We start from the raw sequence: 27,453 nt of genomic DNA on the forward strand, positions 1-27,453 counted from the left end.
AGGTACAGCCAATGGAAAAAAAAGGGGGCACAGCAGCCAATCCTCCTGCGGCGTTTTGTGTCTTTGCCCAACAGGAAAAGGTGTTTCATGCGGAGAGGCGTTACCTAGTCGCCAATGGGCGGGCGCCCGTGAAGCAGGTGAGCCAATGAGTGCAAGATGTTGAGTGACAGCTGTCCAATAGGGACCCTCAGTGCTAGTATGGTTTGCGACTTAAGCGCCGCCGCGGTCTGAGGAATGTCAACTATTCAACATGGAGGAGGAGGTCGATAAGCTGGAATTGATGGTGAGTGTAAAGTGAAGGCGATCTACTGGGTAGTTTATTTTCCCCCGATGGTCTCCAAAGTGGGACGCAGTTTGGAATCGCCGGAAACCCTGGGTGGCAGAGTCTGGACCAGACTCGAGTTCCCTCCTCCTGCACCAAAGGGATTCGCCGCCGCCTGGTCTTTTAACCGCCGTGGGGAAGGGGTTACATCCGGGAAGCTCAAGAGGGAAATGGCGGGAGATGCTGAGGGTGTGGGGCCTTTGGAATTCCTTGTTCCTTCCACCTTTCCGCCCCTCAAGGAGCGGTGGCTGGTGCAGACATTTGTATTTCCACCAAAAAGACGAATGGAATGGTCCCAAAACGCCCCAAGAAAGGGAGAGGTCGTTCACACTCCAAGGTGGGGTGGGGTGGGGTGGGGTTAAACCCAGTGGGGCGGAGAGAAATCCCTGGAAGGCTGAACAGTTCGCGTCCTCCAAGGCGTGCAGAGAAAGTCTGAGAAAGGATGCTAGACTTGAGTGCACAACTTCCTAGCGGCCTAGGAAACCCCGCAACCAGTTTCTGTTTGGCCTGAAGGTGGAAGACAGCCCTTGGGTGGCGTGGTGCGGGGGCAGCGAGCGATGGGCATCTGAACCACGAGCTTGTTTCCTGGAGCGCCGGCGGGATTGGGACATGGGAGGCTCCCTGCTCTTAAGTTGCCTGGTTTCATTCATTTGTGAAAGTAGGGGGCGGGAACGAATAAGTGGAAAGGACTCCCGCTGCTGCTTGGCCTGCTCGAAGGCGCCAAGCTGGAGAGCTGTCCTAGTTTTCTATTATGGATCCTTCCCTTACTTGTCCTCTTTATTTCCTCTCTCCCGTCCCTAGACTACCAGCTTGATCGCCCGCGCTTTTTTCTTCTTACTTACCTTGTTTATCTTTAGCCCTCCCCCGTCTCCCTTACCAGTTTTGGGGATTGGGCTGGCTTCCTTTAAAAAGTGAAATTCGGAGGACGCACCCATCATTGAGTTCCTGTCAATTTTCTTTTGTTAAATAAAAACAAGATTAAAGAAGCCGAAATTTTTCTTCACCCGCTCTCCGCCCCCCCTCCCGCTGCCATTCCCTGGCATTACTCATTTGTGCCTCTGTTGCTCCCGGCAAACTGAATCTTGGGTCACTTTAACATTTGCGCATGTAGTGATTCTGGAAGAAAATGAGTACCATACTCGCTCCTATTCCCAGAAAATGTGAGACCTTGATAATACTTATTATTTTCTTCCGCTGTATTAATGAATTGTAGTGCCTCATGTAGACAAATTCGATTTGAAGGCTTTCAGTTGCTTCTAACGTTTTGAGTTTCAGTTTTCTTGGGTGTGGGGTGGTGGTTGTGGAGATATGGCGGGAGAGGAATGACAGAGAAGAAGGAAGAATTTCTGGAGCTTTCCAAACCTGTAATAATGAACTTTTATTTCAAAGTTTTGTTATTCGTATCATTAACTGTCTTAAAAAAAAGTATTATAGTAGTTTGATTCTATAACGTTAACACTGTTTGGACCTTCTCACTCATTCTGAATTCCTCCCTCCAGATAGATATTTCTGCCTAATCGTAAGATGCTAAATATTAATTTTGCTTTTAACAGCCCCACCCCCAAGTTGGCTGTTTAGTTTGGAGGTACCAATTAAGCCTTGTCTGGACTTTGCAATGAATAAGTCAACATTCTCACAGGACTTTTTTTTTAAAGATTGAACACACTTTATTTTAAAGAGAAAACAATTAAATGTAGATCTTGAAAAAAGGTAGGTTTTAGAAAATTATGAAGTAGCCAGACTCAAACTTTTAGATGTTTGAATGATGGGGTAGTTTTTAAAAAATTCTCTTTGAAAGAGGATGAGAAGAAAGCAGGTCTTTTCTTAAATTCCTTGCAAGTAACCTAGTGGTAGCTTTCCCCACCTTCTCCCCCCTTCAAGTTATTTGTTTCCATACTCATTAGGGTTTAAAACATATATTTGAACTATTACCTTTATTACTGCTTTGTATTGATTGGATAGTAAAAGATGGCACATCTCATCTTCAGATTTGCTTTTAGAAAAAAATGTATCTGAACAAGTTTAGTTTCCAAGATTCTAAAGGTAAATCATCTCCTCTACAATCCTGATTTTTGTTGAATTATATGTGGCCCAGGATTTGAGGTCAAGACATTCATGCTGCAGCTGTTCTGAATTTGAATTCATTTCTTAGTAGGCTCAATTCAACCAAATAGCTGAATTGGACCATTTAAAAGAAGGTTAGTGACCATAATGGAAAGTATTTTTGTATCAATCAACATTATTAATGGAGGAATAAACTCATTACAGGGTAATCTTTGTTCTCTAACTTTTTTCCTTCAGGTATTGAGTGAGTGGTATTTGTCTAGTGCCCCTCTTGTGGTACCAGTGACCTTTTGTGATACCACTAGTGGTTGTGTACAAAAGGTAGTGCGATGTGATACTATAATACTATTTCTATTTATACTTCTGGGTTTACATCTGACCTTTGAATGGTTTCTTACCAGTTAGAAGGTTAACGTGTTAATTGGCTTGAATTCAAGGAAACCTGATACTTTAAGCTTGGATCCCCCTCCCATGATCCCATTGTTATTTTCTCCATGATTTTTCTAAGTTTGAAGTAAATGGAGATGATCTCCTATATTTAAAATGCTTTAGGGATTAAGTGAAAATTTTAAATCCCCTTCCATATATTCAGTTAGGTAGGACTAATGGTGTCTAGTTTAGGGACACATTGATTCCCTGGAAGTCTGTAAACTCTTGAGATTAAAAGCCCTAAAATGGTAAGTGATTTTTGTATTGTAATTTAGATTCCAGAGGGAGAGATTGGGTATATAGAGATTGGGAAACTTATTTTACTTTTCATTTGTTTTCTTTGATAGTCTTACCCAAAAGACTTGTTCTATGTGGCAGTTAATCAATTGTTATGGAGGAGCTAACGAATATGTATCAATAGAACAGAAATATTTTTCACAACTTTGTCTTAGTAGTAATTACAACCAGTTTTGTTAATACCAGTCCTAAGGTACGTATTAACAATACCTGTGTTAATAACTTGTAAAGCTAGGACATATTTACAAAATTCCTTTCTACATCTATGCATGTTTCTATTTGAATATGAATCATAGGTTAGTTATCAAAAAACAGTATCACTTTGATATTTAAGTCTTGTTTTTTTAAACATTGATATAAATGTTCTTATATCAATGGAGGTCTTCTGTCCAAAACGGCAATTCTTCTTTAAATTCTTTTTGCACTGAAGCTTCGACTGATGCAAGATGCATTTGTATTCCTTTCCTACTGATTACTGCTAACGAATGCTCTGACTTTATTGCACTACTGTACTTTACAGCTAGCAGTGCAATAGTATTGTCAAAGCATCTGAAAGCAGGATGCACACCGAATTTTGATTCTTGCCTTTCATATATTTCTTCAGTATCTGTGAGTAATTTACCACAACCTTTGTTGCTGAAAACTGTATAATCTTATTACCAAAAGTATATCTTTTAAAAGCTATAATTTGGAAAAAAATAAGTTTTTAACTAATTAAAAACTCCCTATTGTAATGCATTATGAAACACACTAAGAGAACAATTTTTATAGCTTAAGTTGTTATGGTTTAGTATAAATGAGTAGTACTTTGTAATTTGCTTCTTTCTGTAACAGATTTGGACAGGCTCTAGCAAATATCAGATTTTATTTAATTGAATTTTAAGATGAATTAGTAAGTGATGAAAACAATGTCTGCTGTACCTTTCCTGTGGTAACTTGCCCCATACCTTAATTTGTGTATTATGTAGTAAATGCTCAAATTTAAAACTTAAGAATGCTTGTTTTAAAGTTCTTTTTGTAATTTTGAGATATAATAAAGTGTGAATCATCACTATTTTTTTGTAATCAATGTTATTGAGATATAGTTCACATACAATAAAACAACCAATTTTAGGTATGCAGTGTGATGAGTTTTGCCAAATGCGTACAGTCATGTAGCTACCATCACAGCCATGATAGAGAACCTTTCCATACCCTTAAAAAGTTCCCTTATACCCTTTTTGAAGGTTTGCAGTTAACCTTCTCCTCCCAAACTCCCCGGCAACCACTGATCTCTAATTTTGCCTTTTCTAGAATTTCATATAAATGGAGTTATATATAGCATGCCGTCTTTGTGTCTGGCTACTTAGCATGCTTTTGAGATTCATCCATGTTGTACGTATTAGTAGTTGGACTGTTTTTATTGCTGAATAATATTCCTTTGTACAGAATAGCACACATTGTTTGGCTGTTCATCAGATTATGGACTTTGGGTTATTTCCAGCTTTTGCCTATTATGAATAAAGTTGTTATAAACATTGTAGTGCAAGTCTTTGTGGGGACATAATGTTTTTGTTTCTCTTGGGTTTCATGATAAATATATGCTTGATCTTGTAAGAAACTGCTGAAATCGTTTACAAAGCTATGTACTGGGGCTCCAGTTTCTTCATATCCTCAACTACTTGTATTGTCAGTCTTCTTCATTTGAGCCGTCTTCATAGGTGTGTAGTGGTATCTCGTAGTTGCAGTTTGTATTTCCTTAATGGCTAATGATACTCAATATCTTTTCATGTGCTTATTTGCAGTTGGTGTATCTTTAGTGAAATGTTAAAACCTTTTCCCTATTTTCAAATTGAGTTGTCTTTTTATTATAATCATAAGAGTCCTTTAATTTTCTCTGTTATTTGCCTTCTCACTTAAAATTTTTTGATGAAGTCCAATTTAGACATTTTATCCTTCTATAGTTTATGCTTTCTATCTCACAAATCTTTGCCTAATTCAAGGTCATAAATGCATCTATGTTTTCTTCTAGAAGATTCAGAGTTTTAGTTTTTACATTTAGATCCCTGTCCATTTTGAGTTAATTTTTGTATATGGTATCAAGTAAGTGTGAAGGGTCTTTTCTTTTTGCATATGGATATCCCCTTGTTCTGGTACTGTGTTTCCCCGAAAATAAGACCTAACTGGGCAATCAGGTCTAATGCGCCTTTTGGAGCAAAACTTAATACAAGACCCATATTATATTGTATTGTATTGTATTGTATTGTGTTGTGTTGTGTTGTATTACTATATTATGACTTGGTCTTATAATAAGAGCGGATCTTATATTAATTTTTGCTCCAAAAGACACATTAGAGTTGATTGTCCGGCTAGGTCTTATTTTCGGGGAAACACTGTACCATTTGTTGAAAAGAGTATCATTTCCCCAGTGAATTGCCTTGGCTCCTTTGTAACAAATCTACTGAACATGTATGTATGGGTAGATTTATTTATTTTTTAACTCTATTTTTTTCCGTTATGTCATATCACACTGTCATAATAACTGTAGCTTTATAGTAAGTCTTGAAATCATCTAGAGCAAATCAAAACTTTACTCTCTTGTTTTCTAAATTGTTTAAATTATTTCACAATTCCAAATAATCTTTTTGTCAATTTCTACAAAAAAGCCTGCTGGTATTTTGGGATTATGTTGAATCGAAAGAAAGAATTTGGGGATAATTGATATCCTGACAATACTGTTTCTTCTGATGCATGAGCATTATCTATCTTTCCATTTATTAGGTCTTTTAAAATTTCTCTCAACAGTGTTGTACCGTTTCAGTGTATAGGTCTTTATAATTTTTTAATAATCTGCTTAATGTGATTTCTACTGGTGCTCTATATTTTAAAAGTAGAGCAAGAACAGTTACAACACGTATTCTAAATTCATTGAATTTCAGAAAAAAGTAAGCTATTTGTTGAGCAAATGTCTTTATAAAGTGACTGGGAGACTAGATACCAGATGTAAGTAAGATACCTGACATATTAGGCATGGACTCAAGGACATCATTTGTAGGGAATTAAGAACATGATTGCTCATTATAAAACCATTTTATCCCAAGTTTTATATATAAAATTTTATTCCAAATTAAATATATGATATCCTTCTGAATTACCTCCCCTGGCCTCAAGTGCAGCTGTTTTCCTCTTCTGGCTTTTAATTTCCTACCATTTACCAGTGGCTTATTAAAGCAGTAGGTAGAATTTTGTGTTGTTTAATAAAGTAGGATATTACATGGGAGGAACTGAGGGGAGAAAACTGCTTAATTTGAGGAATTCATTTCTTTTCTCTGAAAAAGTGAACTGATAACAACATAATACATTTCTTTTTAGATATCATTGAATTTTTTTTTTATCCAGAGCTTGTACAACTATAAAGTTTTTTTTTGTGTTAAAAGGCTAAATACTAATAAAATAAGAATAAAAAATGTATCAATTTGTAAGGAGAGGGAAGGATTTTTTTTCTGCCTTAAACTATATTTTGGTGTGACATCTTCAATATTAGGAATAGGGTATGAAAGCCATACATATAAGCTCATTTGAAAATGAAGCAGGAAATTTTTGTCTTTCTTGGAGCAAAGTATAAGTTTTAAACAAACAAAAATATCTTACCCTTGTTAACCAAAAATAACACAAAGTTTCAATATCAAGAATATCCCAGATAAATAAAATTTGTTCTTAATTAGATTTTAAAAGATTATACTTTTAATTTATTTTAATATATAGTTTGAATAAGTTAATTCTTGATTCTTTGATTCAGTGTTTTTGTTCTCATTTTATCAATGAGGAAATAATCTTAGTTTTCACTAAGGTTTTCATGTAGTGGTTTAGTGACTGTAAAATAAATTTAGTTTTTCAGAACAATTTACTTTTGTTAAGAAATGCGAGAGTTGTAGCTTTTATAAATTCCTCCTTTCTCCACTTAATTTACCTATTATAGATGACAGTACTCCATACTTTCTTCAATAAGTGTTTCTAGGGCAGGTTACTACAAAAGACTAACGACATTAAGGACACACAGATAAATTGAATATATTAAGATAGATGCCATGATGGGACAAGTAAATACCAGGTGTTATGGGGGCACATTGGAAAGAGGCACCTAATCTGGGGAAGGCTTTTTAGAGGTGAGATATAATCTGAGACTTGAAGGGTAAGTACTAGGGATTAGTCAATGACTGAAATGGGAAATGTTTTAGGCAGAGGAAACAATGCATATGAAAGTCCAGAGGAGAGAGGTGTTGCACAATTTGGGGAAACTGCACGTGGTTCGGTAGAGTGTTGAGGTGAGCAGGAGTGCTGAGATGAAGAGCCAGTAAAATCAATATTCTAGCTATTAAGTGGGAAACCTCTACCTCACCTTTTTCTTTATTTCAGTTGTACAACATAATGAGTAATGTTGTATATATTGTGAAATGATCGCCACAATAAGTCTAATAAATCTGTTATCACAGAGTTAGAAATTTTGTTTTCTTGATGAGAGAACTTTTAAGATCTACTCTCTTAGCAACTTTCAAATATATGATACAGTTTTAATAGCTATAGTCACTGTACTGTACATTACATCCCCACTTGGTTATTTTTATATTTGGTCCTATATGTGTCCATAGCACAATTAACAGAACCAAGGATCCTGAAATTAAAAAAAAAAAAAAAAAAAGGTTAAATAGAGTACTTCAGTTAATAAAACCAGCCTTCTACAGGCAGGAGCTCATGTGTACTATCCTAACAGTTGTTCCATAAAAGCCTGCAAATTAGGAACTGATGAACCTGAAGCTTCTGCCTACTTTCTTCTGTTTTGATGTTGCTATTTGCCTGAAGTGACATGTCTGTAACCTGGTGCTTGTGCATATTAATGCTTATCGGTTTCAGACAAGCATAGACATGCGTTTGTTCTGTCTGTAAGAAAGTGGATAATAGTCAATTCTCCAGCAGAAATATACCAAAAAGCCCAATTGTGATTGTGTAGACATTAGAAGTGACCCTTAACTTTTTGGGAACTTGAAATATTTCTTCTTTAAAGAGGCTTTAAGCGGGTGGTTGGGTTCCCAGGCTGTTTGTTCTTTCAAATGAATGAATGGTCTTATATCCATTCCCTTAGGCTGTATATTAAAAACTATGAATACAAAAATAAAAAGACAAGGCTCTTACCAGCAAGAAATTTGAAATCAAGTGGTGACATTACCTTGCTAACAAATTATTATAATAGAATACATGAAATGGTAAGCTGGAGCCATGAACAAAATAAAATGAGAGTAAAGATGTTTCTAAATCTGCATTGGTGAGAAGGGAAGGTGAGGAAAGGGGAGCTTTAAGTAGATTCTTTGGTTAGTAATACACGTATAGCTAACCTAGGTCTAGGAGTATTAAGATACCTGATTCTCCCTTAAAAAAATATTTATATGGTAAATGCATGTCTAAGTCCAGCTGAATCTAGAACATACCTCTACCGGTTCCTCTCACCATAGACCAGACCACCATATTTTTTCCCCTTCACTTCCCTGTGGTTTGATGCTGTTCAGATGAGCTCTCTCACAAGAGGATGTGTTTGGAGTTTTGAGAGCACTGGTCCTTTTGAAAGGGAGCACTCCTGTAGCAGTGAAAATCTATAGGTTGTTTGTAAAAAGGAAGCATTTTTAAATTGAAGAGCAATTATATATTTTTCTGCCAGATAGTTCAGTGGTATGTAATACAGTGTGCCTTTTACTTAAAGCCTTTATCTGGTCACAATAAAAGCTAGCATAACAGAATATTATATGTTTATGAAATTAGCATGCTCTCAAAAAAAATAATCAAAATTATTTCCTAAACTATACCTTCTCCCGTTTGTACGGTATCTTGATTACCATCTCGGTCTGCTTCCAAGAATGTCCAATTGGCAGAATGTAATTTGGCTCTTTGGGGCTTTAATATTGATTTCCATGGACTTGCCCCAGCTAAATTGCATGTATTATTACTCTTAGGATTGGTATAAAACTTTTCCCATTTATTTTTATCACTGATTTAGAATAAAACTCGTTTCTGAAATATGAATTTGTCTTGGGCTTTAAAAAAGTCACTAGTCTTATTTTAAATGTTCTAATGCTCCTAAAAATAAGATAGATAGCTAAATTAAACAGCAACCTCCCTGTTTACAAAGCCTCCAAGAGGCTAATTTATAACTGAGGGGAGCTGTGAATGAAGTCTATCAGTATCACTTTGTTCCATTAATCAGACATTAATGAGTTTTGGAGACTATCATAATTGGTCAGTAAATGTCCTAACGTTTAACTAAAAAATGTCCTGTTTAATCACCAGATCCTAGAACCCTATCGATATTGGCTCTGCTGTGTAAATAGGTCTGAGTAGTGCAATATTGCTTATAGGGTTTTGGTGTTTGGGAAGAACAGTGGGCAGGCTGCAACAACTGTAGCGGCAACTGAAGCAACAGCCATCTTTGTTCATGAAGAAAATAAATAGTAGAAGCTAGTTTTCAATATAAGTATTAAATCTGAAATTCAAATGTCAAATTTTAATATGTTAGAAGGAAGCACTTATCTTTTCTAAGTTTTAATATTTAATTAACTTGGGTTTTATTTGTAGTACAATGAAATAATCGAATTCCAGTGTTGAAAGGGATCTTGTATTTCCAACTCTGTCATTTAACAGGAGCCACCCAGAAAGATGGAGGACTTACCTGGGGGGGGCCACATAGCTGGTTAGTGATACCAGGGCTAGAACTTCTGTCATGTATCTCAATTACTTTGTTTTCTTCTTTTCTGTACCATACAACCAGGCTGTGTTTAGAGGGAATTTTTAATGGACTAACTTTAGTGATATTAGATATAAAATTTTAAAAGAACTGATTAAATTTAATTTTAAAGTCTTTACATTTCCCCCCATCAATGTGACTTTTATTGGCTTTAATGTTATGTATAACTTTGGTCTAACTACATAAAAAAGCAGTAACGAAAATAGAACTAGAGGCAAGTTACAGACTATTTCTTCATTGATAAGGTGAAGGGATCAGGTCAGAGAATCTTGGTTGTTTTTGTTTCTGAACATTGCATTGGCATCTTTTTCTTTTTTGTCCTCTGCTTCATTAAGCCCACTGACTCCACTAATAAGTAAAGACTTCCCCTATGTATTATCACAAAATATTCTGTTCAGTTCTTCACAGAGGATAACATTCTATTCTCAATCTGTTTTTCCTGTCTTTTAAAAAAAGCTTTTATTTGTGGTAAAATGTACGTTAACATAAAATTTACCTTTTTAACCATTTCAAGTGTACAGTGCCGTGGGATTAAGAATATTTACATTGTTGTGCAACCATCACCGCCATTTATCTCCAGAACTTCGTCTTTCCAAACTGAAACCCTGCACTCATTAAACAATAGCTCCCCGCTCTCCCCTCCCTCTAACACCTGGTGACCACCATTCCACTTTCTGTCTCTATGAACTAACTACTGTAGGAGCTTTTTATAAGTGGACTTATACAATTTGTTCTTTTGTAACTAGGTTATTTCACTTAGCATAATATCCTCTATGTTCATCCATGGTGTAGCATGTATCATGTTGAGACGGTTTTTCCTGTAGGCCCCCCCAAGAGCTCAATCTCCCCCTTATTGGAGCTATCTCCGGCAAGCTCCCCCTAAGAGCTCTGTCCCCCCTTCCTCCTCCCATACCTTATCAGAGATGACTCCTGCAGGCACCATAGTTAGAGGCCTCCCTGTCAAAACAAAGTTGAGGGATCACAGCTGCTAGGGACGGATCTCCCTGGCACCAGATCCCCCCCCCCCACAACCCGGAGGCCTGACCCTATAAAATAAAACGCCTGACCCCAGTTAGTGCTCAGTTCTTTGGGAAATATCCCACTGGGCCCACTAGTGTAATAAAGCTGAGTTCTCCTTGCCCTCTGGGTGCCATTTGTGTCTCGGTCCTCACCGTTTTTCCACAACAATCAGAATTTCTTTCCTTTTTAAGGCTGAATAATATTCCATTGTATGTATATACCACATTTTGTCCATCTGTAAATGGACACTTGGGTTGCTTCCACCTTTTGGCTATTAAAATAATGCTACTAATAACAGGAATGTACAAATATCTGTGTGTGTCCCTGCTTTCCGTTCTTTTGGGGGTATATCCAGAAGTGGAACTGCTGGATCACATAGTAATTCTACTTTTGAGTTTCCTGTCTTTTGAAGTCTGTTTAAAATTCTATTTGTTCTCTCAAATATTTTCCAATTAGAAGTGTGAGCACATTACTTTAAAGGGGTACGGGAATTTAAAAATACATATTTTGAAAGGTATACATAGTATAAATGCAGCTGGGGGAGGGGGTAGAAGGCTCTGAATTTTAGCATTTATCAGTTTTCCTGGTGTAAATTTTTCTACCCTGGCTAATTTCAAGCTACCACCATAATGTTATTGAAAGTGGAGTTGGGAAGACGTGTAGTAGCACATGATATAGTATTTCTACTATACAAACATGATACACCTCAATAGTATAGATAATGGTAAAATATAGTAAAATAACTAGGAAGTTAGGACTTTTGAGTATATGTTTGCTTTTAAATAACTTATATAATTGTAAATTTATATAATGATGCCTGTGTTTAACAATTGGCTTGTAAAAATTCTTGAAAATTTAGCTGACTTCATCATACCATTGATTGGGAGCATACTCTTCCATGTCTTATTAAAATATAAGTCACTGGAAAGCAGGAACCACTTCTTTTTGGTACTGTTTGGATGATTTTAGAACATTGTGGACCCTTGGCTATTACAGGAAGCCATAGCTGAAACCACTCTCTTGAAATGAAGACATTGTTAAATGGACTATGGGATTATGCTAGTTAAACTTCAAGTAGAACTAAAATATCAAGTTAAAAAACACATATAGGCTTTAGAATTTCTGGTTTATAAACAAATTAAGGGCTTCTAGTATAGAGATTTTGTTTTAAGGTAACCCTGAAGCTACAAATCCCTTAATTTTAATAATTTATTTAAAATTATGCTTTAAAATGTTATTTAAGACTTGGAATTATGTATATAAAGCTATGGAATTTTGGTCTGTTTTAATAATTAAAGCAAACACATCTGGACTTGAATGCTTAGAGCCTTTGTTTAATTTGGTTTGCCCTCTCCTGTCACCCTCCCCATACTCTCCATCCACATGTTGTATAGGTTAGTACACTTTTTTAACATAAAGGAAAAAATAGTCTTTGAGCGTATTCTAATATGGGAAGTTACCCCAGCAGGAATTTCTTTATACACACACACGTATAGTAATTATTAGTATGTTCATGAAGTCTGCTTATTGATTAATTTACTCATGGCATCTAATCAAAAAGTATATAAGAGAAATGAAAAGCCTCTGTTTTTGGAAAGCGTTTCAAATATGTTTTTTTTAACTTAAGAACTTCTACATTTGTTCTTGTGGCTCACAGCAAATCCTTGCTGTTAGAGATTCTTGGAACATTGTTAAAAACAAAAACTGGCTTTTTAAAATTACTCCAAAAGTTTTTTGTTATAAAGATAGAATTTTGGTCATTGAAAAGTTTCCTATTCAAATTTAGGTCAATGATGATGGAAATTAGTGATGGAAGCTTAAGTATATCTCTTTCTGAAATTCTGTTCAATGATGACAGCTTCTGACCTTAAAAGCATTTTAACTTCTGAGAGCCATTTTGTCTTACTCTACATTCCAAAGTAGAGTTCTTGGTTTAACCTTTATGTAATGAAAATATCTGTACACCATTTCTTATTAGACCTGAGAATTACTTTTACAGTTTTTGCTGTTTTTTGCTTTTTCTATTAAGACTTCAAGATTTCAAGAACCAATCTTTAGTTCAGAGCTTAAGTTCATAATAAGGTCTGAACCCTCTCCCCAAAGCAGTGTGCTAGGCTATGGGCTAGGAATAGGCGATTTCCCTGAGGAAATCATGTTTTGCCTTTAATAGTAAACTCATGGTTGTTTCCTTGATAAATTCAAGGCAGTATCTGCTTTAAGATCATGTAAAAGATGAGAATTTCCAAAAATTAAGAGTAACTTATGGATTAACCATATTCAGAGATAAACCACTTTAACACTCTGATATACGTATATCCTTTCCAACTTTTCTGTATGTACACACACATGTTTTAGGCCTGTGGCAGTTTTCCCCTTTTTTCTCCCTTAGAGGTTTACTACAGATGAAGGTCCCATGCTAGGACAAAGGTTCAATAGATCGGGTTTATTCACACTGCTACTTCAGTGCTATATGTAGCTTTCATTGTATGGTTTGTGACTCTTTAAGCCCTCTAATTTGGGTCTGTGTGCCATATATCTGTAGTTCTTTGGGTTTGCAGATAATGGAAACTGTGAGTATCCCTGAAAATAAATTTATTCTGTGTTTTAACTTAAAACCACTTTTCCTACCAGAGATAGAGAACCACTGTCTACCTAATGAGAATGTCAATGACCCTAGGGAATTCTTGAAGCCATTGTTAGTTCTTGTATTAATATATGACAGTGGCTTTTGGGTATTTAATTTTGGCTCAAAATTTAAGAGAAATGCTTAGAGAAATGAGTTTCAAAATGTTAACTAGTTTATAAAATTTTTAATAGAGCCATGGGTATTATAGACGATGGAGGGTTTATATGCTTTTCTATTTCTGTATTTTCAAAATGGGTATATGTCATTATTAAAATACTAAAAATATACAGAAGAGAAAGAATAGTTAGTGTCATGTTTATTAATGTCTTTTGATTCATGTAATAATGATTTGTGCTGATTTTTAGTTCCAGAAAGCTGACTCTGATCTGGATTACATTCAATACAGGGTGGAATATGAAATCAAGACTAATCATCCTGATTCTGCAGGCGAGGTAATCTGCAAAATAAATGTCTTTTAAGCAGACTGTTTTATTAAAAGATTTTCTGATAGTATTTCTAACAGTTGTAGATTATGACAGTTATATTAAGTACTACATTTATAGAATCTTAAAATCTTTTTTAAGCTTGGAAGCTTGGTCACATCATACTAGAGCATGCCGTTATACCCACAGTCAAGAAAATTTGTGGCTACTTTTTTTTTAAACTCATAAACAAGAATTATTGAGTCCAGAGGTAAGAACCATTGCAGAAGCCGCTGAAGTTCTGAGAGAGAAAAATAGATACCTCTACGGCAGTGGTTAAATAAGAAGGGAGAAATCATGGCAGTCATGATATTCTCTGAGGAAGATGATGATATACTATTAAATTTGTTATGTGCACTGTGATTTTTGTCTAAATTTATATACTTAGTTATTCTAAGGTTAGGTTGATTAGATATATTAACTCTGTTTTTTGCCATAACTACATTAACTACATGTACACATGCCCATGGAGATGAAAGTGAAGTTTTTAAGTATTGTCTGTTAACATTAATTTGCCACTTGAATCATTACTGTTTATTTTTGATAGCACTTGCCAGCAGACAAGAAATATCATATTTTACAGTTTTTCCAAAAATTTTATACCTTTAAAAATTTTTTTTTGATTGGGTGGAACTACAAATTAAAATAACCATTTATATAAAATTGAGAAAGCATTGTGAATGTTCAGTTTTTACTACACAAGTTAGCTTCCTACCAAAACTATTCTAGCTCCTTAACTGACTTAGCTTTTTCCCCTTTTCTCTCTGCCTGAAGAACCACCACCCAGTCCTGGCCCAGTGGTACCACCTAATGACTGGCCAAAGGACTCAGCTGAATCACTGTCTGTCAAGTACTATCTTGAAGACGTTTCATGTGGTGCTCCCCCTTTTCTTCCACCTTCCATCTCTCATCTTTGTTCCACTTCCAATTGTTTTTCTATTCTACCATTTGTTTTAAAAACAGCTTTATTGAGCTATACTTCACATACCATAAAATTTACCCTTTTAAAGTATACAATTCAGTGGTTTTTACAACACTCAAGAGTTGTGCAGCCAGCATCACAATCAATTTTAGAACATTTTCATCACCTCACAAATTCTTACCCATTGGCAATCACTCCCTAATACTCCCTGCACCCTCCCATCTCCTGACAACCAGTAATCAATCTACTTTCTATCGCTACAATCTCTACAGATTAGCCATCTGCTTATTTCATGTAAATGGAATCATATAATATGTGGACTTTTTTGTGTGGTTTCTTTCACTTAGCATGTTTTAAAAGTTCATGTTGTGGTATGGATCATTATTTCATTTTTTATAGCAGAATAATATTTCATTTATGGCTGTACCACATTTTCTTATTCATTCATCAGCTGATAGACATTTTGGTTGTTTCCTCCTTTTGACTATTATGATAATCCTACTATAAACATTCATGTATAACTTTTTGTGTGAATATTTGCTTTCATTTCTCTTGGGTATATACCTAAGAGTGGAATTGCTGGATCATATGGTAATTCTGTTAACTTTTGAAAAACTGTAACTTTTTAAACATTTATATTTATCCTTTTTGTGTTTATAGTATTTGGGAAGAAAACCATGATCTTAATCTTTGTAGATTTCACTGACATTAGTCCTAGTGATTATATATGTATCAAGGAACAGGAAAGTAAACAACCAGTTGCGTTAACCTCTAATACATCTACGTGGTAGTAGTGGGAGTAAACATTAATCGAACATTACGATGCACCAACTACTGTGCTATGTGTGTGAGCGTGTGTGTACTCACCCTCACATACATACATATAATTTTGTCAGCTGCATTATCCTTATTCTATTCCATTGTGATTTGGAGACTGTCAGTAATTCTGCATAAAAATCAACATTTTTAGTAGAATCTATTTAGATATAAAGATACAATAAACTGCCAGCTACCTTATCATGTTCTTTACCTATTTTTGTCCCAGAAAGATAATTTTGTTTTATTTTATGAACATTTCCCCTGTAGACTCTTTTACATTTAATAACACAACTAATGGCATGTTTCCTTTTGTTTTTTTTTCAAAATACTTAATTGAGTTGAGCATTTTGCTCATGTACTGGCTTTTCCCGCATCACTAGCACTGTCATTATCAGAGCACTTCCTATGACTTATCATAAGTGATCACTCACTGATAATAAACAAAACCCTAAAATGAATTGAAGTGTTATAGGCACAAAGTTAAATAAAGTGCAGCATAGTTTATAAATACTAATACCAAGAACACAGTGGCTCCCAAGAAGCCACTTACTCAAACAAAACATGCTATGTGCGCAACAGTTTTTTTTCCTCTGTGGTATGGTGCTAAGTCCTCAAATCATGTTATCCTGAATTAATTATGGACATATCAATTTTATTAAATCCAGTTAATGTCACAGAAACACGTACTGTGGGTAATTGCCTACCTATCCTGACTCGTAGCTCTATGGCTATATATTCCTTGTGCCTGGTTCACTAATTCTTTTCCTAATCGGGAGATCATCAAGGATTAGTTCTCACTACATTTTTCTATGAATTTGTATTTTGAGAATTCATTATCTGGTTTATATGTACAGGTGCCTTCTTGTGCTATCTTTCTGCTCCAATCTGACCTGCTCTACAGGACTCCCACATGGCTGTGTTTCTGCGATTTCTTTACCATCATTTCAGTAATGTCCTTTGTTTTACTCCAATTTGGATCACATGTTTAACTCTTTCTTGGTTTATTCCCTTGACTGGGTGAAACATATCCTTTAGAAGCGTTCTGAGGAAGAATACACAAATGGTTAATATTTTGAGACTTCCAATGTTTAAATGTCTTTATTTAATTAATTCTTTTATTTTACTTTTAGTTTGGTTGAGTATGGAATTCTAGCCTAGAGATTATTTTCTCTTGATTTTAACATTATTGCTTTGTGGATTTCTAGCTTCCTGTGTTCCTGTTGAGAAATAGATGCCATTCTAATTTCTGATCCTTTGTGTGTGTCTTCCTCCTTATTCTATCCTCCTCCCACCCCCCCATTCTGTCTTGGAACTTTCAGAATATTTTATCCATGCTGTGAACTTTATTTTTTGGCCATTTTAGTTATGGTGTAGGTCTTTTTATTAATTGTGCTGTCACTTAGTGGGGCCCTTTAAATCTGAAAATGCACAGATCTGAAGTCTTATAACCTTTCTTACCCAGTATATTGGTAAGAAAAGAAATCCTCCTTTGTGGCAGTGAGATATTGGACCTCCTATATCTATCCTCTATTTTTCTTATCTTTTCTTCCCTATTTTCATTTTTGTGTATTTTCTCCCATACTTTTTACGTGCTTTTTTATTTTCTTCTCCTGTATTTTCCAGTTTTTCTACTGGAGGTCTTTTATCCAATACAATATCCAGCATCTCATGATGGGAAATATACCCCTGAGGGTAAGGGGACAGGTCTCAATGTCATTGGGGTGTATACTGCATAGATACCCCAAAAAGCATCTTAATATACATTTGGTGTCATCTATTATTTCTTTGCCTGTATCAAACATACTACTAAGTGTTCTTAACTTTTTATACGGTATCTCTCTTCTGTCCCTTTCCTACTTCTAGTACTCATGCCATAGGTCTTGATCACTCTCTGCAGAATTATTTTAACTGTCTTTAAGTTACATTTTCTGTTCTTATTCCTTCTTGTTAGAATCATCTTTATTTACCAGTTCCATCATCAAAAGCTTAGAGAAAAATCTCCAAGGAAGAGAGGGGAGTAGAGGGCCATGAAGTTAACCTCTGCCTATAACTAAGAGATAGGTAAGGTCCATGAAGGAGATATTTGAAGAGTAGGAAGATAACGAACATGGTATAGTTTTACGGAAATCAAGAGTTCATTTTAAGAAGATTGGAATAGGGAGGAAATAAGGAGAGGCAAAAAGAGGGTTATCAAAATTATATGCTATAGGGCAATCTTGAGCTTTTGATTGTTTAAAATGATTTGGTGAAGAATAATACTCTATGGGTATGTTAAACTGAGGAAGTCTATTATAGGATCTTGAAAGTGGATGGCAAATGGAGTGAGAAAAATGAAACTGGTTTTGAAGTGACAACAGAGTCAGAGAAAGAATTCAGTTTTTCCTTAGTACTGAGAAAATCTGTAGATGTTTGTGGTCTCTACAAAGGGAGATACGGAAAAGGTTATTGAAATAGAGGAAATTTAAGGTTATGGGGGATATGAGGAGAAAACAACAATAATAGAGTAGTGTGAGGCGCTGAGTATGGATGAGAATGTCCATAGATGCAGAGAGATGGAGTTTCTACTGTGTGTTTTCTGCCTTCTCACTAAGGTTGTTGATGAGGTCTTGTGCTAAGAAGGAATGGATGGAAACTGGAGGAAGTGGAGAAAGTTTGGAAAAGCTAGTATTGGAGGGTTTGCTAAGGAACCATCAGGGAATGAAAGGAATTACCAAGTGGCAGAAAGGACCCAGCTGAAATGTCTTTTATGGAATAGTGGTTATTTATATTCTAAAATGAAGTTGAAAAACCAATGTAATTTATAAATGTAGTTGCTTAAGTTGGCATTAATTTTGTATAGTGAAGTCAATGAATTGACAAAATACATGCTTTAGCCCCATGACAAAGTGTTTAAGAATTTTATAAGTGGTTTCAAGTTGCCTTATTCTTTAACAACAAATTAACATAGTTCCTTTAATCATCTTCTGAATAGCATTTAGAATTATATTTTAGAATACTATGTAATTTATTATTGTGAACTATGCATCAAATGTTATATATCTATAGTGACCTTATTTGCTGTTTAATGTTGGTTTTTTTTGTGTGTGTGGGGGGGCTATTTCTGTACCTAGGCTTTAAATTCCTTGAGAACAGGATCTGGGTCTTATACTTCTCTCTTTCTTCCCTTCCTCCATCCTGTGTCACACAGTTGCATAATATAATACAGTGTTTGATTAAATGGGTGGTAAAATGTGTTATGTATGTTTTTTCCTTTCCATCATTTAATATATATTAATTTTTTTTCTGATGTAGAAAAATCCTGTTACACTCTTAAAGGAATTGTCAGCAATAAAGTCTCGATATCAAACTTTGCATGCACGCTTTAAACCAATTGCTGTCGAGCAGAAAGAGACTAAGACACGCATTTGTACTACTTTGAATAAAACTGCGACCATGATACAAGAACTACAAAAGCAAATAGACCTGGAGGTAATGCTTTCAATTGACAAGTTGGATTTGTAGAGTTTTTATTCTGAGTGTAGCTTTGAAAGATAAATCCCTAGTAGCTTTCATTTTAAAATTCAGCAGTCAGTTTAAAACTGTTGATAGAAATGAAATTTTCTTGATTCCCAGAAGTATAATAGCTCTTATCTCCTTTATTTTAAAATGAACATGTGGACTTGATATGGTTGATGAAAGAGGTATGCTGTCTTGGATTATGTAGCCATGGCAGAAGAGATAAGTTGATAACACTTATTAAATCTACCAGCTCTGCTGGTTCCATAAGAATTAGTGAGACTGAGAAATCTGAAAAGCATCTGTAACGGTGACTTTTTTTTAGTTCTCCGTTTCTTCAGTTGGGTTGGTGGGCTTGGGTAGCCCGCCCTTCATTCTCTCCCTCCACTCCCCAACCCCTTCTCATTTAGTGTAAGATTCCTTAGAATTGTGAGCCTCTATCACTAATGTGTAGAACTCTTCACATACGAGTTCAGTTCAGACAATTATGTTCGCAAACTCATCCTAGAAAAAGTGCTACATACCTCATTGCTGAATATCACTATGGTCACCTTCGAAGTACTCCCCGTGGAGAGCTATGCACCAACGCCAGTGCCTAGTCCACCCTTCAGAGCAATTTTGCAACTCTTTTTCTCGAATGGCAATCAGAGTTGTCGTTGTATTAAACTTGATATCCTGAATATCATCAAAATGTCTTCCTTTCAATATTTCCTTTATCTTTGGGTAAAGAAAGAAATCATTGGGGGCCAGATCAGGTGAGTAGGGAGGGTGTTCCAATACAGTTATTTGTTTACTGGCTAAAAACTCTCTCACAGACAGTGTCATGTGAGCTGGTGCATTGTTGTGATGCAAGAGCCATGAATTGTTGGCGAAAAGGTCAGGTCGTCTAACTTTTTCACGCAGCCTTTCCAGCACTTCCAAATAGGAAACTTGGTTAAACTGTCCAGTTGGTACAAATTCATAATGAATAATCCCTCTGATATCAAAAAAGTTTAGCAACATCATTGCGACAAGTTTGCGAACTTAATTCTCGGACCTCATCGTATGTTGGAATAGAAAAAGAATATGAGCTGCTGACCTAGACATTAAGATCTTGAACAGCCCATTGAAGGATTTGATAGTATTTTCATTTACTATTAAGGCAAAGTTGGCAGCTTTCAAAAGAAAAGATAGATTATATATAGATGGAATCATAGAGTAGAACTTAATTGTCTGGACAAAAGATGGCCAATAGGTTTTTAATTTCTGGTGCCAACTACAATAAATTAACTGGTAATAGCTGATTAGAGTGCCTTATCAAGGAGCTGTCTCTGGGCATGGCATAAAAGCTAATCAGCTGTGGGCATGCTGCTAGGGGCAGCATACATGGTATTTATTTGCCAACTCTGAACTAAATTATGGCTTAAGATACTTGAATTATGGGCTCATAGTTAGAGTAAATCTCCAAGGTTGATTACCCAGGTCAATTTGATCAAGAATTCTTGAATTTTGTCAATGAAGGAAAAGAAAGCAATACTTGGTTAAAAATATAAAATGATACCTTAGATGTATCTGTTATGTCACAGTGAAGTGAACAGAGGGGTAGGGTTGAGCAATTAAAAAGAGCACAGAAGTAATAAGGAATAGGAATTTAAAATTGTGGGTGGTATCACATGCTGATATATAGAATGCAAAAAAGTATGTATACAACCTTTCAGAAATACAACTCAAATCACATATTCCTTGTATGTGATCAGAGCCTGTTTTATAGAAACACATAAACTTGTTCTAAGGAAACAAATCTTGAAGAGAGATTAATGGTAGTTCTGGATGTGCACATCAACATATATGTATAGACATCCATAAATTTATTGATGCACAGAATAAACTTGGGTGAGTGAACAAAGAGAAAAATGATATTTTGAATATTTACTAAAATTTTCCCCCACTGGATCCAATAAATAGGTGGTATATTTCTGACAGTTTACAAAGAGGTACAGAAAAATAGTTAATGATAGGGGATTTCAATCATCTGAATATCTGTAAAGGTATTCATTCAGTTAAAAGTATCTAAAATGAGCAATAATTTTATCAAAGGTAGAAAGCTAAGGGAGTTTCACTTTGGATCAGATTATGACAAACAAGGAGAAATGACTGAAAGGTAGTTATAAACCTTGAAAAAAGTCCGTATTTGAGAATCAGTGATTGCCAAGTTGGGAATTGTTGGATAACTGGGTCTTGTGTCTACGAGTTTAAAAACAAGATAATAGTAGAAAATTCAAAGCAAATTTTTGTGATCAAAATACGAAAGAAAAGGGAATGGCATTTGTAGAGAGTTGTAAAACCAAAAATAGTTCTATGAGCCCAGAGTTTAAAGGACATTGCGAGGTAGACCTTGTAAAGGAGTTTAAAGTATAAAAGAGGTATTTCAGTGATATGGACAGAACTGTGAGAATAGTTAAAGCCAAAGACTAGATTGACCTGAAGCTTCTGAAACTTAAAATAACCAAAAAGGCCTTTAAAATTATTTTGGGAACATGAAGAACGAGAAAATGATAAGTCTGCTTAAGACAAATGCTGTTTTGTTTATAGCCAACAGAAAGTAAAACTGTTCAGGTATTATCTTGCTATAATCTTTATCAAGGCAAGTGGTTTTTTTCATTTGGAAGGATAGAAAATATATTTGAATTGAGAATATTCAAAAAGAACACTTGAATTAAAAATATTAAAAGATAAATAGAGATAGGAATAGAAAAGGAGGTAGAAGAAAGGGAATACATATTAATTTCCTCATTTATTTAGTTGATATTAAGATTTAGATTTAAATATACTTAATTATATAGGTGACCACCAAAAAACAAAAAAAGGGACCAAACTTGTACTAAAATAAGAAATAGCAAAACAATCCCCCAATATAGCAATAAGTAGAATATTAAAAAGGCATTAAAAATTGAATATGTGGTATTATATTGATGCTCCAAAACATTTGTGTTAAAGAAAAATTCCTACAAATCTTAGACTGGTTAATTCCTGGAGAAATTCTTTGAAGATTTATTAAACAGGTGATCTGAAATCTCTTGAACAATGATCACAAAGAGCAACATGGATTCATGGAGAACAAAGTCTTGTCAATATAATGCCATTTCCTGTTTTTGAGATAGAAGAGGGAAATTCTATAACTATTTGGGTTGCAGTAAGGCGTTTGACTGTTTTTCATTTAATCCATGTGAATTTTGGGCAAATGTTGGCTTTGGCTTGATGAGCTGAACCGGCCAGATTTTCCAATAGCCAATTGTGGCTGTATAAATTAAAATTAAATTAAATAAAAAATTCAGTTCATCTACTGAGCGGACAATGCAGATATGGAATATTTCCACTATCACATAAAGTTCTGTTGGACAGTGCTGCCCTTGAGATTCTAATTCTGTAGTTATGGGATGTTCTGGATTTATCAGTGTCTCTAGAGATGACCTACAGTAGTCCCCTCTTATTTGCGGTATTGCTTTATGCAGTTTTAGTTACCCATGGTCCTAAAATATTAAATGGAAAATTCCAGATATAAACAATTCATAAATTTTAAATTGTCTGCCATTCTGAGTAGCCTGATCAAGTTTCGAGCAGTCCCACTCCTCTTCACCCAGGGATGTGAATCATGCCTTTGTCCAGTGTATCATAGTATATGCGCTACCCACCCCTTAGTCACTTTGCAGTCATTTCAGTTATCAAATCGACTGTGGTGGGATTGCAGTGCTTGTGTTCAAGTAACTGTTATTTTACTTAATAATGGTCCCAAAGCACAGCAGTAGGGATGCTGGGCCACAGTAGTGATGCTGGCAATTCCAATATGCCAGAGAGAAGCCGTAAAGTGCTTCCTTGAAGTGAAAAGGTGAGTAGGGCATAAGATATTTTGAGACAGAGAGAGAGAGAGACCACATTCATATAACTTTTATTATAGTATATGGTTATGATTGTTCTATTTATTATTAGTTATTGTTATTAATCTCTTACTGTGCCCAATTAATAGATTAAACTTTATCATAGGTATGTTATGTATAGGAAAAATCATAGTATATATAGGGTTTGTACTATCCACGGTTTCAGGCATCCACTGGGTGTCTTGGAACATATCTTGGGACTACTGTATATAGTTAGGCAGATTTCTAACTGTTTGAGTGATTCTTCCGGTTTCACCTCCTGTTATTTCCCCATATAACCTTTTGTTTCAGCCAACCTGTTTGTTGGTTGGTGCTCTGTGAAAATCCCTTACAAATAATTTCCATTTGGCTTTTCTTCTTCTTTCCTTTGTTTTTGCTCCTACCTGCTTTTTTGGGGGGAATATTGGGGAACAGTGTGTTTTTCCAGGACTCAAGTCAAGTCATTGTTTTCAATCTAGTTGTGGAGGGCTCAGCTCACTGGCCCATGTGGGAACCGGCGACCTAGGTGTTATGAACACTGGGCTCTAACCAACTGAGCCAACCGCCCGCCCCTGCTCCTACCTGCTTTTGTGGATACTGTTTGCTGGTTGTTTTCTCAGCATCTATTCTCCCTTCCTGCCTAAGAGAGTGCCCCTCACAGCCTTCTGCCTGAGGTAAAGGAAGTTGGCACTATCCTCAGTTTCAGGGGTGTTACCCCATTGGCAAGGGGAATAGATTTTCCTTTAACTAACCTTGGTTCAGGAATGGGTTTATAACCCAAATGACATGTGAGGGGGGGAAAGTCTGGAAATAGGAAATTAGGAAGAGTTTCCTCACTGCAGAGAGACCCCTAGGAAGAGAAAACTTCTTCCAAACATTTTGTATAGATGTGATGCCTAGCATTGCTAGAGCCATTTTCCTGTCAGCTTGTGGATAAAGTCACCATTAAGGATTTGAGAGCCGTGAGATGGAAAAAACTGAATCCTTACATTCTTGAGCTGCCAAATAGACCAGCCCTGAAGTCTGCCCTTCTGTATTTATTGTACAATAATAACTTTTCTTATTATTTATCAATTTTGAAATGTGTTTCTATTATTTGCAGCTAAAAGCATCGTAATTATCCTTCAAAATTTAGCCCAAGTCTTTACCTCTGAGGGTACTTTCAGGCTATTTTTGTTTCACATTTCTTTTTCAAAATACTTTTTGAATATGCCGTTTAAACATGACTTCTTTGGTTCTGTTTAATTACAGTCCTAAAACTGTTTGATTTTTTGGTCTTGTTTGTTCAGCTTAATTGCAAGTTCTTTGGAAGCTCAAAAATCAAAGTACTTTATATATAGATAGCCAAATATCTGTTTTTTTCCCTGCTTCCCTAAGTTTGTGATCACATACATGGTATGGGCTTATGGAAACATTTATTGGTGTGATAAAGTAGAGTTAACAATCAATTTAAGTCTTTAAAGGTGTGTTGTTTTTTTAATGAAAGTATAGTTGAAGCCTTTAAAGGTTTCTGAAATAAAGACTTTGTCATTTGTTTTCTAGCTGTCACCATTGACTGAAGAAGAGAAAACTGCAGCACAGCAATTAAAATCTCACATGTCAGACTTATGAAGAAATGGACTTGCAAAAGGAACTCTATATAATAGAGATCAATTCCAGAGAGATTTAGGAAGATGTCTTGTTACCACCTGATGACCAGAGGTCGAGTATGGTGAAGGAAGAGATTTGACCAAGTAGTGATGCATTTCACAAAAGAGGGCAATATGAAGAAAGACACATATATGAATACATTTCAGTTGAAAGGATGGAATGGGAATAAAGGGATTTAAAACATATATACACACACACTTAGTCTTGTAATTTCAGGCAAGGAAGTCTCTTAACACTGGTTTGCATCTGTTTTTGTATAATCGGGATAACATACGAGTAGATGTCCTGTCCTAGCTTTAAAACAATGTTCATGTACTATCCACCAGTCAAATGTGAATAAGCATATTTTGGAAAGGATAGAAAAAATATTTGTATTATACATGTAGAGAATGTTCCATTTTTGAACATTTTGACTGTAGATGTGGTCACGTAGGTGAGATTGCATGTGACCTATAATCTCCCATAAAACCAAACCGTTGTAATAAGCTGGTTCTCCTGTGACAGTCTCACTTTTATTTTTTTCCTATTTCTTCTGCCTGCTAATGTTGAGCAGCATGACTCTACTTTCAAATGCTATATTAGACTGTCCCTGTTGTATTTCAATACTACCCTTGTTCTCCAGCCTATATTACTGTAATTATTCTATATGAAAGCTGAGAAATTGAAATTAGAACACTGGCAATTGCTTCTTACCAGTTTTGTGTGTGTGTGTACGTGTATGTATTTCCTTATTTATTTTTAAATAACTTGACAATAAGGCAATTGTCCAAAGTAGGGACAGATCTTGATAGTAATATTAACTCTTGATGTTAATCACAGGGTTGTTTATAATAGCAATAAACACATCTGGCCAATGGCAGGTAAATAGAGTAAATCATGGTGTATCTATGCAATAAGAGGTCAAGGAGCCAATAAATTATTAATGTTCTGGGAAATGCTGAAGTTAAATGGTAGACAGGGGAAGCAGATATTGCAGTTTTGTAGTTAAGATTGGGCTTTGACATCATACCTGAGATGTAAATAGCACGTTTTAAGTTCTAGCTAGGGTTTCCCGGCAGGAATTCCTGCCCGTTCTCAGGAATTTTTTTTGCTTTCCCTTTCCCGAATCCCAATATATAAACTGTTTTCTGTTTTCCATGATGAATCGTTTCCATAAAGTAACAGCCGATACTACCAACCACCCGGGTTCAAGGAGCAGATTTTCCCGATTTCCTGACCAACTTTTCTCGGGATTTGGGAAAACGAAAAAAATTCCTGAGAACAGGTGGGAATTGCTGCCTGCAAACCCTAGTTCTAGCTGTGTGATCCTGAGCAAATTACTTAACTTCTATGTGCCAGGATGGTTGGAAGCACAATGAGATGATATTTGGGTTTGATACTTAATCCTTCAATAAGTTATATTTCCATACACAAAAATGAAGTATTGAAAAGACTAGGAAAAATGCATCAAATGTTAGTTATGTAGGTTATAGAATTATTTAATATAATTTAAAAAATTTCTGGAGTATTTCTCCATTGACAAACTTACAATAGCTGACAAACAGGGTTGGGAGGGTGTCCTGCGGGAGACCCTGCTCGCTGCGCCATTTGTCGTGCGCGGAGGCCTGCTCGCCGCACCATTTTTCAGGCGGGGCGGCCTGCGGGGTCTCTGCTCCCGCTCCCCACACAAGAACGCAGGATATGGTGAGGCCAAAAAGGAACACCCACGGAGTCATAGGTAGGGGAGTCATACCACTATGGTCTCACCGGAGCCTGGGCCCACTGGACGCTCGACCTGCCGTCAGCCTTTCCGCCAACCGAAGGACCGAAGACTCCTCCGCCACTCTCCTTGGCTCTGTTCCGCTCTCCTCGGCTCTCCTCTTCCGCTCTGCTCGGCTCTTCGGCAATTCTCGGCAATCCTTGGCAGTCCTCGGCTCCCCTGTAGCAGTAGCCGCCACAGCCGACAGCCAATCAGCCACAGCCAAGCCAGCACCTTTCCAGGTGAGGCCGAGAGCCTGTAAACTACTCTCTGGGGCTCTGTCCCCACAGAGAGTATCTGCAGTTAAAATTGTCCTGTCTGGTTTGAATAGCTCAAGAAGAGAAAGCCCCCCTTTTTTAAATTACAGAAAAATAAGTCACACCATGGTAACGTTAATTTTCTACAGTACTCAGGCAATTAATATTAAGGAAGTTCCTGTCCATAAATTTTGGTGAAAGAATTTTTCAGTCACAAATTAATCTTCCTAAAACATCTTTGTCCATGGCTCACGTAGTTAAAAATGTTGCCTACTACTTATAAATGAAAGTCCAAATGCCTTGATATTCAAGAACTTTCTAGGTTGTTGTTTCTCTACACCTGCATTCTAGGTTAGGCTAAGTGTAATAGTTTGCAACAAACCAGAAAGGAAAAAAATAAATTCAAATTAAGAATTTGACGCACACCTTTTGTCTCACACCTTCAATTCCTGCAAATACTTGAACACCTGTTACGCTAGAAAACTGTAGAAAGCAGTCACCAATATAGGCAAGCTGAATACAGGTGATACCCTTTGACACCTCCCATAGTCTCATAGAGACAGCGCATCTCAAGTGGCTAGAAATGCAAGACGAGATGAAGTGTGTGCGTCTAATGTCTACACAATCTGTGGTTCCGTCATCCCACCCCCAAGATGAGAAACTACACTGC

The 27,453-nt window shown here is 36.0% G+C and overlaps 1 protein-coding gene across 1 annotated transcript; it reads left to right on the forward strand.

Moving 5' to 3' along the window:
- The first annotated feature begins 129 nt into the window (after window positions 1–129).
- Window positions 130–25,483, forward strand: SKA2 (spindle and kinetochore associated complex subunit 2). The gene is made up of 4 exons (XM_019736298.2): window positions 130–283; window positions 13,893–13,979; window positions 19,042–19,218; window positions 24,681–25,483. Exons 1-4 carry the CDS (start codon window positions 251–253, stop codon window positions 24,747–24,749), a joined length of 366 nt encoding a protein of 121 aa, XP_019591857.2. The 5' UTR covers window positions 130–250; the 3' UTR covers window positions 24,750–25,483.
- The last annotated feature ends 1,970 nt before the right edge of the window (window positions 25,484–27,453 follow it).

Source organism: Rhinolophus sinicus, linkage group LG15, assembly GCF_036562045.2.
Source record: "Rhinolophus sinicus isolate RSC01 linkage group LG15, ASM3656204v1, whole genome shotgun sequence".
NCBI classification, from domain to species: domain Eukaryota; kingdom Metazoa; phylum Chordata; class Mammalia; order Chiroptera; family Rhinolophidae; genus Rhinolophus; species Rhinolophus sinicus.